The sequence below is a fragment of the Microtus oregoni genome, unplaced genomic scaffold (assembly GCF_018167655.1).
Source record: "Microtus oregoni isolate MIOR12 unplaced genomic scaffold, Mior012 000006F_ref0000085, whole genome shotgun sequence".
NCBI classification, from domain to species: Eukaryota; Metazoa; Chordata; class Mammalia; order Rodentia; family Cricetidae; genus Microtus; species Microtus oregoni.
Window position 1 is genome coordinate 58243600 of NW_024543065.1, and position 12580 is coordinate 58256179.

The 12580-nt window shown below is 51.3% G+C and overlaps 1 protein-coding gene across 1 annotated transcript; it reads left to right on the plus strand.

The window, feature by feature from the left end:
* Positions 1–451: 451 nt before the first annotated feature.
* Positions 452–8026, plus strand: Nfkbid (NFKB inhibitor delta). The gene is made up of 12 exons (XM_041654725.1): positions 452–561; positions 1366–1466; positions 1629–1689; positions 2228–2442; positions 3172–3359; positions 3460–3565; positions 3668–3814; positions 3928–3979; positions 4077–4225; positions 6752–6868; positions 7048–7212; positions 7940–8026. Exons 1-12 carry the CDS (start codon positions 516–518, stop codon positions 7991–7993), a joined length of 1401 nt encoding a protein of 466 aa, XP_041510659.1. The 5' UTR covers positions 452–515; the 3' UTR covers positions 7994–8026.
* The last annotated feature ends 4554 nt before the right edge of the window (positions 8027–12580 follow it).

Below are 12580 nucleotides of genomic sequence, written 5' to 3' on the forward strand. Positions count from 1 at the left end.
AGGCCTGATCCTGGGGTCCTGTAAGAGGACGAAGGGACCCGGAGTTTTCCTCCAAGGAGGGGGTGGCACTGCAACGTTGAGGTACTGTTATGGTTGCAGATTTGGGTTCCGAAGGTCCGGCACTGGACCTGAGGGTTCCATTCTGGACGGGACCTGCCCCGCCCTGGGATTTCCCAGAGCACGGCCGGTGCAGGGTGCCCGGGCTGGACAGGAATTCCCCGTGAGCGGGGATTCCACGGGCGCAGCGCTTCGCTGAGCGCCCCGCCTCCGAGCGGGACACCTGCAGCGCGAGTCTGGAGCGGAACTGGGAGGTGGAAGATTCCCTTGCGTGAGCGCGGTGACGTCAGCGCGTGGCGTCCTGTCTCGAAGGTTTCCGAGTCGATCGGAGGCTTAACCCTTCTCGCGCCGGAGTCTAAACTCGGAAACCTGAGCTGGGGGATTTTCTCTGGGGTCGTGGAAACCGGACTTCCAGGTCCCCAAGAAGGAGACTGAGGATCCGAACTCCTGAGTTCTGGATGAGTGGATGCCGCATCTATGGGATGCATGGCCATCTGCGGGATGGTGGGTCCCCGCAACTTCTGGGGGCGGGAATTTGCCACTCCAGATCCCTGGGTTCCTGAGGAGCTAGTGGCTGTTGATTTCGTAGATCCTGGCAGAGAGGATGAGACAAGAGTGGTGGTCCCCAGAGTAGCAGCTCCCTTCTTCCGTGCTGAGGACCCTAGGCCGATACCTAACCCACGGAGCCACGCCCCCAACCCCACACGTCAGATACTAGAACAGAAAAATAATTTGTTGTTATTTTGAGACAGGGTCTCAGATAGCTCAGGCTGACCCCTAACTTAGTATGTAGATGAGACTGGCCTTGAGCACCTGATGCTCCTGCTACCACCTCGAGAATGCTGGGATTGCGGGAGTACCGTCACTCCTAATTTAAAACAGAGACATTAGGAACCCGTATGAGCTTTTTCAGGAAGTAGAGATTAGCAGGACCCCCAACCCTCCAATCCAAGCCTCAGGATCCGCTACCCTAGGTTGGGATTTTTTACGGATGTGGCGATGCTTCAGAGGAGTGGGACGAGGAGGAAACAGATGCTTCAGAGGAGTGCTAGCCTCCCCACTTCCTCAGTTTCCACTACGCTGGTGGAAAGCGTGGAGTAAAAGGAAGGAAGTGGCGGAGGCGGGCCCTGCCCTCAACAGCTTCTATTGGCTTTGTTGTTCTCCGGCGGCATCAATGTGCCAGTTTTTCCACGCGGGAGGGAAAGAAGGGCGCCCACATCTACTCTTCTCCGCCCACCGCTGCCGCTAAGGGTACATTTGTGTGACTTAAACATTCCTGATGACTTCCGTCTGTCTTCCCCCACACAGTGAGTCGGACTGAGCGCAGCCACTGTCCAACCCAGACGGTGAAGAAGCTCTTGGAAGAACAGAGGCGCCGTCAGCAGCAACCTGAGGCTGGTGGGGTACCGGTGAGTCTCTGCAAGTCCTCCTCTATAGGACCACACATGAAGCCATGTGCGCTCGGGGATATGGGAGCTGTAGTCCTAACTCTGATGTTCTACAGGCAGGAAACAGACCTTAAATTCCAGATATATAAATTTACTCATGTTTGTATTTTCTGTACACTGTAGGGACACTTCTCCCCTCCCCTGGCCCAGCCACTGACCCCATCTGTGAAGGAGGCAGAGGCAGGTAAGAACAGAAAATTCCCAACCCCAACTTCTCTTAGACACTTAGACACTTCAGCTCTTAGAACTTTGGGGACCGAGGAGTCCAGCCCTCATTATGGTTGAGACACAGGGGAAATTCTGATGGACAGCCTGCCATAGTAGCACAACCTGTATTCCTAGTAGTCCAGAAGTTGAGCAGGGAGGATTGCCGTTGGGTTTGAGGTCATAATGTTTACTAGTGAGTTCTAGGCACCTAGAACTATCTAAGACACGTCTCCAAAAAGAAAACAAAACAGAAACCCCTGCAATTTCACATTGGTTTTCAGTAGCGCAGCAGTCTGTGTGTATAGTCCTTAAGGACCCAGAGTTTTGTGATTCCAGGAGTCCAGATCCCAGTTGCTTTGGACCAACTTGTTGATTTCCCAGGACTGGAGGGCCCAACTCCTCAGTGTCTCCAAAGTCCTAGCTCACAGTCTTGGGACAGTCCAGGTTCACCGTCCCTGGCCGTGTCTCCCAGTCTCTGATAACAGGTTGGTCCCTGCCCATCCTCTCACTTCCAGGCCATACTCACTTCCCGACCTTCGAAGAGACTGTGGATTCAGGACCTGGCAACCTGGCTCCTCCTCCTTCAGGCTTTCTAGACTGGGACCCTAGCACCCATGCTGCCTACACAGACAGCTCTTGCCCGTACTCTGTTGCCGAAGGCTTCCTGACTCCTGACTTCTACCCACCGTCAGACCCGGGGCGCTCAGGCCCATTTCCTCTGGGGATGGAGGTAAACTATAGAGGGGACAGACACTTAAGGGCCCCCTGAAAAGGTCTCAGTTGTGCCAAGCCTAGTGGTGTAGGCCTGTCATCCCAGCTACTCGGGAGGCAGAGGCAGGAAGAAGGCAAGACCTGCCTGGGCTGCAGAATGAGTTCAAGGTTGCCCTAGGCGCCTTAGTAAGACCTCATCTCTAAATAAGAAGTGAAAGACAAAGAACATTGGGAGTATTACTCTGTGGTCAAGCTCTCTCCTAGTGTGCGTGTGTGCGTGCATGCGTGTATGCGGCCATGGGTTCTCCGTGGGGCAGGGATGGGCAGTGGAGAAGCTTGGTTACATCCATGCAGTATTCTCTGATCTCAGGGACTGGTTAAGATTCCATCCCCAGCCGGGTGTACTGCTTATGCTTGTAGTCTCCGCACCTGGGGGCCAGAAGCAAGAGGCTCACCATTTTGGGCTGACTAGTTATGAGTTAGAAGTCAGTCTAGGCTGTATAGCAAAGCAGAAAGGAAAACAAGCTAGTCTTTGCAGTACATGCTCATGATCTCAGCAGTCAGACTGCTGGGGTAAGAGAATTGAAGAAAAAAAAAAAGATTCCTTCTTCATTGTTGCAAACGTGAAGTCCCAAGGTTCAAAGTCAACTGGCAAATGTAGGCCCCTGGTCTCACCCATTTGACCAGGGGCTGTGTGTTGTGTGATGAGGATTCTCAGCTGACTGACCCCCCCCCCCCAATTCCCCAGGACTCTCTGGATACCCGGCTGTATCCAGAACCTTCCCTGTCACAGGTAGGACCCTGGAGAGTCTCTAGCGTCCCCCCAGGATCCCCACAGTTGCCTCCATCCACTGGACCCTCCCTGGAGACAGCCCGAGCTCACATACTGGCTTTGGGGCCACAGCAGCTGCTGGCCCAGGATGAGGAAGGAGACACGTAAGTATTAGGGGGACAGGATGACCTGCAGACTCCTGGCTTGCCTGCAGGGATGGGGGGGACTGTTCTCAACACTGCCCCCACCCCCACCTGTCCACAGGCTCTTGCACCTGTTTGCTGCTCGGGGACTGCGCTGGGCAGCGTATGCTGCGGCAGAGGTGTTACAGATGTACCGACAGCTGGATATTCGTGAGCATAAAGGCAAGGTAAGGGCCAGGAGTCCAGACTTCTCCACCTGCGGAAGAGGGCACCTGACTTTCAGAGGGGAGGACTCTGGGAGTCCAGGCTGATTTGATTGTGACTTACAGACGCCGCTCCTGGTGGCAGCTGCTGCCAACCAGCCCCTGATTGTGGAGGACCTGCTGAGCCTGGGAGCGGAGGTGAATGCTACTGACCATCAAGGCCGTTCTGTCTTGCATGTGGCTGCCACCTATGGGCTCCCAGGAGTCCTTTCGGTATGGTCAGCTGGCAGATCCCGGATGTCTGGGGTGGGCTAGTTATCCAGATCCGGTTTCCAGGACCAGGTTTTGGGGACCCTTCCACAGCTCTCTTCCTCTTCTCCTTCCAGGCCGTGTTTAAATCGGGCATTCCAGTGGACCTGGAAGCCAGAGACTTCGAAGGTGAGCTGGTCGTGGCCAGGGCTGGTGTGGCTGGCAGGCAGGGGGACTGGTCAGGGTGGATGCCCAGGTGCAGCTCCCTCACTGTTCTGTTTCACAGGCCTCACCCCTCTCCACACGGCCACCCTGGCTCTCAACGCTGCTATGCCCCTACCTAGCGTCTGTCCGAGGATGCTGAGTCCCCAAGCCCGAGACAGACTGGCTTGTGTGCAGATGTTGCTGCAGATGGGTGCCAGTCATACCAGCCAGGTGAGCTTGGGTGGTGGGGGATGGGCAGACATGTGCAGGGCACTAACACACACGCTGACTTGGCCTCGTCTTCCTGTGTAACCCCGAATATGTTCCCCCACTTCTCTGAGGCCCTCGTTCATGTGGATATTAGTGACCTTAGCTTAGATTTCTCAAGCACGAAGTGACCTGATCAGTCTTTTGCCTCCCTTTGTCCCCACTCCTTTAGGCATGCACTCCTGTTTTCTATATTTTACTGATGAGAAATCGGAGGCCCGAGGGTTCAGATGTCCTACAGCTTCTGTACTAGAAAAGGACTTAGAATCAAGTTGGGGGGGGGGTGGATCTGACCTTAGAACTCAGCTCCTAATTATATATTTAACCCTCCCTGTCCTGTGGTAGTGGTGTCTTCAAAGGAAGGCTGAAGGAATTCAATATCGTCTCATTTTAAACATTCGGTTTCTAGTTCAAGGGTTTTTTTGTTTGTTTGTTTGTTTTTTGTTTAAATATTTATTTATTATGCATACAATATTCTGTCTGTGTGTATGTCTGCCGGCCAGAAGAGGGCACCAGACCTCTTTACAGATGCTTGTGAGCCACCATGTGGTTGCTGGGAATTGAACTCAGGACCTTTGGAAGAGCAGGCAATGCTCTTACCCACTGAGCCATCTCTCCAGCCAAGGGTTTTGAGCAAGGGATGGAGGTGGTACTGTGGCTACTGTCCAGCTCACCACCCCTTTCCCTGTATTTAATAAGCAGATGTGAACATGGATGATGTGCAGAGGCTGTTGTCCGGTGCCCTGTGAGCCAGCGCTCCATCAGGGCTCAGCCGTCGCAGCCGCGGCCACCGTCCCGTCCTCGCCCGCATTCCTTCTAGTTTGAAGTTTTTGCTGGCAGTGTGGCTTTTACCCAGGGTCTCATGCAGGCTAGGCAAGCTCTCCACAAACCTATATTATTATTTATTTTATTATTCTTACTTAAGGCACAGTATCTTTGTGTATCCCAGACTGACCTCATACTCAGCATCTTCTGCCTCCACCTCCCAAGTGCAGACTGATTGGCTGGGTCACCGGAGCCAGTCCCTCTGCTATGCTGTTTTTAAGCAAATACGAGCCTGTAATTATTTCCGTAACTGTTTTTCCTTCCTCTATTTTTTTTCTTTTGATGCTGAGAGTGGAACCTAGAGCTTCCTCATGCTTATTACAGTGGTAGAGCCCCTGCCTAGAATCCCCCAATGAGGGGTTGGGGTGTGGCTCAGTGGTAGAGCTCCTGCCTAGAATTCCCAGTGAGGGGCTGGGGTGTGGCTCAGTGGTAGAGCCCCTGTCTAGAATCCCCAGTGAGGGGCTGGGATGTGGCTCAGTGGTAGAGCATTTGCCTAGAATGTTCCAGTAGAGGGCATAAAGGCTGGAGACCCTAAGCTCCTTTAAAGCTTGTAGTGAAGTTTCATTATAGAAAACGTCTCCCTCTAAAACAGCAATTCTCAACCTAGAGGTCTCAACCCCTTCGGAGGTTTATGTCAGATATTCCGCATGTCAGATGTTTACGTTATGATTCATAGCAGTAGCAAAATTACAGTTATGAAGTAGCAATGAAAAAAGTCTTCTGCCGGGAGATGGTGGTGGTGCATGCCTTTAATCCCAGCACTCGGGAGGCAGAGGCAGGCGGATCTCTGTGAGTTCGAGACCAGCCTGGTCTACAGAGCTAGTTCCAGGACAGGCTCCAAGCCACAGAGAAACCCTGTCTCGAAAAACCAAAATAAATAAATAAATAAAATAAAAAGAAAAAAGTCTTCTGATTGGGACAGTCATCACAATGTGGAACTGTGTTAAAGGTCGCAGTATTAGGAAGGTTGAGAACCAGTGCTCTGAAAGTAGGAAGCCCAGTGTTTCGCTGTATGTAGGTTTGCTGGCAGTACTTACGATACAGTGCAGTCCATACGAGGCGGTGCATTTTAGTGTGTACAATAGTGTTGACAGAGCCCAGACCCACAGCCATTCCATCCCAAAGAGACACACAGAGGTCTACATTAATCATAAACTGGTTGGCCTCGTAACTCAAGCTTCTTATTAACTCTTATAACTTACATTAGCCCATAATTCCTGTCTGTGTTAGCCATATGGCTTGGTACCTTTCTCAGCGAGGCAGTCACATTGCTTCCTCTGGCTCTGGGTGACTACACAGACTGACTCTTTCCTCTCCCCAGAATTCTCCTGTTCTTGTCACCCCCACCTGTACTTCCTGCCTGACTACTGGCCAATCAGCATTTTATTAAAATAATACAAGTGACAGGATAAAAGACCCTTGTCCTGCAGCACAACAGGATGTCAGGTGGCCAGGATAACTCCTAGCTCAGAAAGTTGGCCGACTAGAAAATTGTCGTATTGAATGTGACATATATACACAGGACACATATGTTACAAATGGCCTCCCTTAACCATGGTCTTACATAGTACACAACACATACAACTGTGTAAGGCACTCCTTGGGGCAGGGATGGGGGCTGTAGATGGAAGACCGGCCTGACTTCTACAGTTCTTCTCTTCTTAGGAGATCAAGAGCAACAAGACCATTCTGCACTTGGCTGTACAGGCTGCCAACCCTACCCTGGTTCAGTTGCTCCTGGGGCTGCCAAGGGGGGACCTGCGGGCCTTTGTCAACATGAAGGTAGGACATAGGCTGAGGTGTGCAGTGGGTGGTTTGAGATTCAGTCACAGGGGGCAGAATTGAGTCCTGTGAGCTGTGACTGACAATGTGGAGGGTGGGTGGAGGGTGGCTATGCAGGGTGGTGGGAGCTATGGATGTGGCGGGATCCGGAGATCCAGGCCCCCCCTTTGCGGTTCCAGGCCCATGGGAACACAGCCCTCCACATGGCAGCGGCCCTGCCCCCTGGACCACCCCAGGAGGCCATCGTGAGGCATTTGCTGGCTGCTGGAGCAGACCCCACACTGCGCAACCTGGAAAATGAGCAACCCGTTCACTTGTTGCGACCTGGGCCGGGCCCTGAGGGGGTAAGTGCTGGCCTGACTTCTGAGCTAATTGGGGGTCCCCCAACTGCACCCAACACTGATTTGGTCTCAGAGGGTGACCTTGGTCCCTCTCCATTCTTCACTAAGAGTGACCTTTGTCGAGTGCTGTCCTCTTATAATCCCAACTCTTGGAAGACTAAGGCAGGAACAGTGAGAATTTGAGCTAGCCTGGACTATACAGTCTCAAAAAAAAAAAAAAAACAAACAGTGACCTCTGACCTTAAGTCTCCCCCTCCTTCAGTGTGGCGCCTCCTTCTGGCTTCCTTTGTACTCTCAACCCTGAATCTTGAGCTGAGACTGTGGCCTTTGGTCCCCAGTGAGACCTCTGCATTGCTGTCCCCAACCCTGGATCCTGACCTTAGATGTAATTTCTGACCCTTGCCTCTGCCCTTTCACTCCTAAGCAATACTGAGACCAAGATGGGAACCCCATCTAGCAAAATCTTTCTGACTTCTGTCTACCAGGTTCACCCTAAACCCCACATGGGTTTCAGTGTATAGCCCAGGATGACTCCTGACTCCCACTTCTCCTGCCTCAGCCACCCCAAGTAGTGGGATGACAGGCATGGACCACACATGACCAGTGACCTTCCAACCCGATTGACCCTGCTCAGTTTCTCCTTGTCACTAACCCTGCCCTAGGCACCCCTCAGCTTCCCGTATGTAACCCCAGCCTCCCACATACCTCACTCGGCCTCTTCTGTTCCTAGCTCCGGCAGCTGTTGAAGAGGAGCCGTGCGGCACCCCCAGGCTTGTCCTCTTAGGACTGAAATCCAGAACCTGGACTGATTTTTCCAGTCCCCACCGTCCCGTGGGACAGTCAGCGTATGCTCATGTCGCAAATTTGTGATAATATATGTGGACTATCCTGCCATTAGGGTCTTACATTAAAACCCCAAAGTGGCACTGGGAGAGGTGAGCAGTCCCCAATATTTGGGGTCATGTGATCCTTCTCCCCTACAAGGGGCTATCTGGATGATTTCTGTGAAATCGAGCCCACTTGTCTGTTTCTGTGAAACACCCTAGAAATCTTACCTCTCTCCTACTTGGATCAGACAGTACCACCTCCATGGACTCCATCTTACACCCCTAGAAGTTCCAGTGGAGCCTCGTGGGGTTTGAGGCATTCTAGGACCATCCCATCAGGACTACTTTCCTGGACCCGCACCCCTGAGATGTCAGAAGTCCCCCTGAGATTAGTGTGCCCCAAGTCCTGGCTGCATTGTCATTTATCACTCAGTGCCCAGCCCCCAGCCTGCCCAGTGAACTGTTCCCCTTGATCTGTGTGTCATTGTAGCTCCCAATAAAACTCGATCTGGCCTCAAGCTGTGTGGTGGGTGCAGGAAGGGGGCCGCATTTGGGTGGGGTAAAGGCTGGGGAGTCCAGGATCAAGGTATCATCAGATCTAATGTCTGATGAAGATATTAGAGTCTGGTTTTGAGATGGCTGTTCCTTCCTGCTACTGACATTTGCAGGCAGCTGGTGCCCAGCCCTCTGTGTAAAACATGAGGAGAAGACAAGCTGAGTGTTGTGGTGCACACCTTTAATCCCAGCACAGGAGAAGCAGAGGCAAACGGGTCTCTGTGAGTTCAAGACCAGCCTGGTCTACATAGTGAGGACAGCCAGAGCTGCATACTGAGACCTGGTCTCAAACAAGACAGCAACAAAGGCTGTGAGAAGACTTGGAAGCTGGAGCTTCCCAGGCTGGGGGGTGGCTCAGCTCCAGTGTCCTTTCTTAGAATCCCCTAGTGAGGGACTGGCATTGTGGCTTAGTGGTAGAGCCCCTGCCTGGAACCCACCAGGAGGGCTGGGGTGTGCTTCATTGGCAGACTAATCCCTTCTATTGGCAGGCATGGTGGCATAGGAAGCAAAGGCAGGCAGATCTCTGAGTTCAAGGCCACCCTCGGCTGCCTAGCCAGTTTTTCTTTTTTCTTTTTGATTTTCGAGACAGGGTTTCTCCGTAGCTTTTTGGTTCCTGTCCTGGAACTAGCTCTTGTAAACCAGGCTGGTCTCGAACTCACAGAGATCCACCTGCCTCTGCGTCCCGAGTGCTGGGATTAAAGGCGTGCGCCACCACCGCCCAGCTCCTAGCCAGTTTTAGAACAGCTAAAAACACATAATGAGGCCTTGTCTAAAAACAGCCAAGCAAAAAATTTGGGGGTGATGGCATAGTCATGTAATTCCACCATTCAAGTTTGAGTTGAGTCTGGACTATAAAGAAAAAAATCTCAATTTCTTTTTAAATTTAATTTTAATATTTATTTTATGTGCATTGGTGTGAAGGTGTCAGATTCCCTGGAACTGGAGTTACAGTTGTGAGCTGTCATGTGGGTGCTGGGAACTGAACCCAGGTCCACTGGAAGTGCAGCCTGTGCTCTTCACTCCTGAGCCATCTCTCCAGCACCATCTTTTTTAATTTTAAAATTAAAAGGAGGGAGAGAAACCAGGCGGTGGTGGCACACACCTTTAATCCCAGCACTCGGGAGGCAGAGGCAGGCAGATCTTTGTGAGTTCGAGGCCAGCCTGGACTACAAGAGCTAGTACCAAGACAGGCTCTAAAACTAGAGAGAAAACCTGTCTCGAAAAACCGGGGGGCGGGGGGGGGGAGAAAAGGAAGAAGGAAGGAAGGAAGTCAATATCATACCCACTTCCTGCTCTAACCTAAGAAGTCAGGAGGTGATATGTAAAATGCCCCAGGCCCCACATTGTCGCATTAAAAGTCTGAAGTGCATGGTTGCTCAGGCTCCCTGAAGCCCTCAGCAGACTGAAGCTCTGACTCCCAAGGCACTTGGTAATACAGCCTTTCTTCCCTGGCCTTCCCTAGCTGTAAACGGTTGTGCCAGCCCCCCACCTGTTTTCTTTGCCATTTAGGCATTCTCGGCATCTGTCCAAAGAAACTCAAAGCAAGACAGGACCTCTGCCAACCCTCCTCAGATTCTCCCTGTAGCCATTGGTCGGTCTACCCCACTGAGTTACCCAGAGTCCCCGCTCCAGATAGCCCTTTGCCCACCAGAGTCTCTCGCCTCGGAATGTCTTGAGCCACAAACTATGTGCAATAGTTCGTTCTGGATTAGGAAGCATTTAGGAGATGGAGCACATCTCTGGGTGTGTCTGAGAGGGCATGTCCAGAGATGAGGTGGTGAGGGTCCTGAGGGAGGGAAAGGCACGCCCTTTGATTGATTCCCAGTATATGATATTACTGGGAGATGGTCAAAGGTCAGGCGGAGTCTAGTTGGACAAATTAGGTCTTTGGAGACAGGCTCCTGGGGCCTCTTCCTATGCCTCTCCCAGCTCCCTGCTAGTCACGAAGAAGCTTTTCTGTCATGTGCTCCTAGTCCCTTGACAGCTGTGAGTCACAGTGGATTTGTGCACCAAATCCTCTGAAACCGTGAGCCAAACACTTCCCTTAGTTGTTTCTCACAGGCCACAGAAGAGAAATAAGTACTACACCACATTAGTGCATCTTAGGGCCAGTGCAACCCAGCAGGGGGCTTCGAATGCTTACCTCACCACTGCCTGTGGCTCTGCTGGAAGCCTGGACTGGGCTCCCCTGGAAGTATCTTGCTTTGGTCACTCTGATGGCTGAGGTCAGCTGGGAGCTTATGCTGGAACCCAAATACTGAATCAGTCACAGGTATGATAACTCAGCTGAGTACTGGCAAGAATCTGTACTTGAACCAAGTGAGCCAAGAATCTGTTCATGTAGTCCATGAGGACAGGGGGGTCTCTACAGTGAGTTCCTAGGGTCTCTATTGCTGTGATGAAATGCCATGCATGACCAAAAGCAACATAGGAAGGAAAAGGGTTCATTTGGCTTTCACTTCCACGTCCCTGTTCATCACAGAAGGAAGTCAGGACAGGAACTCAAGCAAGGGAGGAGTGATGCTTACTGGCTTACTCTTTACAGCTTGCTCAGCCTGCTTTCTTATGGTGCCCAGCGATGGCACCACCCACCATGGGCTCCACCCTCCCCCATCAATCACTAAGAAAATGTTCTACAGGCTTGCCTACAACCCAATCTTATGGAGATGTTTTCTCAGTTGAAGTTCCCTCCTCTCTCTTAAAAGTAGCCAGCACAGTAAGGGCTCCAAGAGATTGCAGCATCTTGAAAGGAATCATTCCTGCTGCATCAGACTTGCTGATATCCCTTTGACCAAAGTCACATGACCAAATCAGGTGTGGTGGTATGCTCCTGTCATCCCAGCTCCAGACTGAGGCAGGAGAATCGGGAGTTCAAGGAAATAGAAAAAAAACTGGGAGGCAGAGTTCCCAGGGCCAAATGTTGTCTCCCAGACAGCTGCCTCACGCCAGTGTGTGTTCCTGCATGTGGTGGTATTGTGGCTGGCCCATGAAAAATTCAAATGAATGTGTTATACTTCACATAAGAACTTACCTGCAATTGGGAATTCCTTGTACAATTGATCGCATGATACAGTTTAAGGACCCTGTTTCAAAAAAGAATTCTTCAGTTTAAGAAGAAGGCTGTTTCAGGGGTACAAAGCATCAAAAGTGGCAGTTATTTTAATATTTGATGGTATTTGTGGTAGTTTTAATGTAATTGGCCGCCATAATCTCTTAGGGAGTGGTACTATTAGGAGGTGTGGCTTTGTTGGAGTGGGTGTGGCCTTGTTGGAGGAAGTGTGTCACTATAGGGGCGGGCTTTAAGGTTTCTTGTGCTCAGGATATGGCCCAGTGTCTCAGTCAACTTCCTGTTGCCTGCAAGATTTAGGACTCTCAGCTAATGTCTGCCTGCACACCGCCATGCTCCCACCATGTTGATAATGGACTGAACCTCTGAAACTGTAAGAAAAATGATTAAACGTTTTTCTCTTATAAGATTTGCTGTGGTCATGGTGTGTCTTCACAGCAATAGAAACCCTAAGACACTATTGTTCAGAATTTAATGTTTTGAAATATATGTGTGTGAGAGAGTATGGGTGCCTATGGAGGCCAGAAGAGGGCATCAGATCCCCTGGAGCTGAAGTTACAGGTGGCTGTGAGTTTCCTAACATGGGTGTTGAGAACCAGACTTGAGTCTTCTAGAAGGACAAGAAGTGCTCTTAACAGCTGAGTCATCTCTCCAGCCCCTAATAACAGTATTTTAAAATTAATAAACAGAGGTCCAGCATGGTGTCACGTGCCTTTGATTCCGGCACTCAGGAAATGGGCAGGCAGATCTCTGTGAGTTTGAGGCCAGTCTAGTCTACACAGTGAGTCCCTGTCAAAAAAAAAAAAAGTCATAAGCAGGGCTGGTGAGATGGCTCAGCCAGTAAAGGGGCTTGCTGTCTGTTGACTTTGAGTTCCACACCCAGGACCCACAGCAGGGAAGGAGAGAACTGACCCCTCCAACT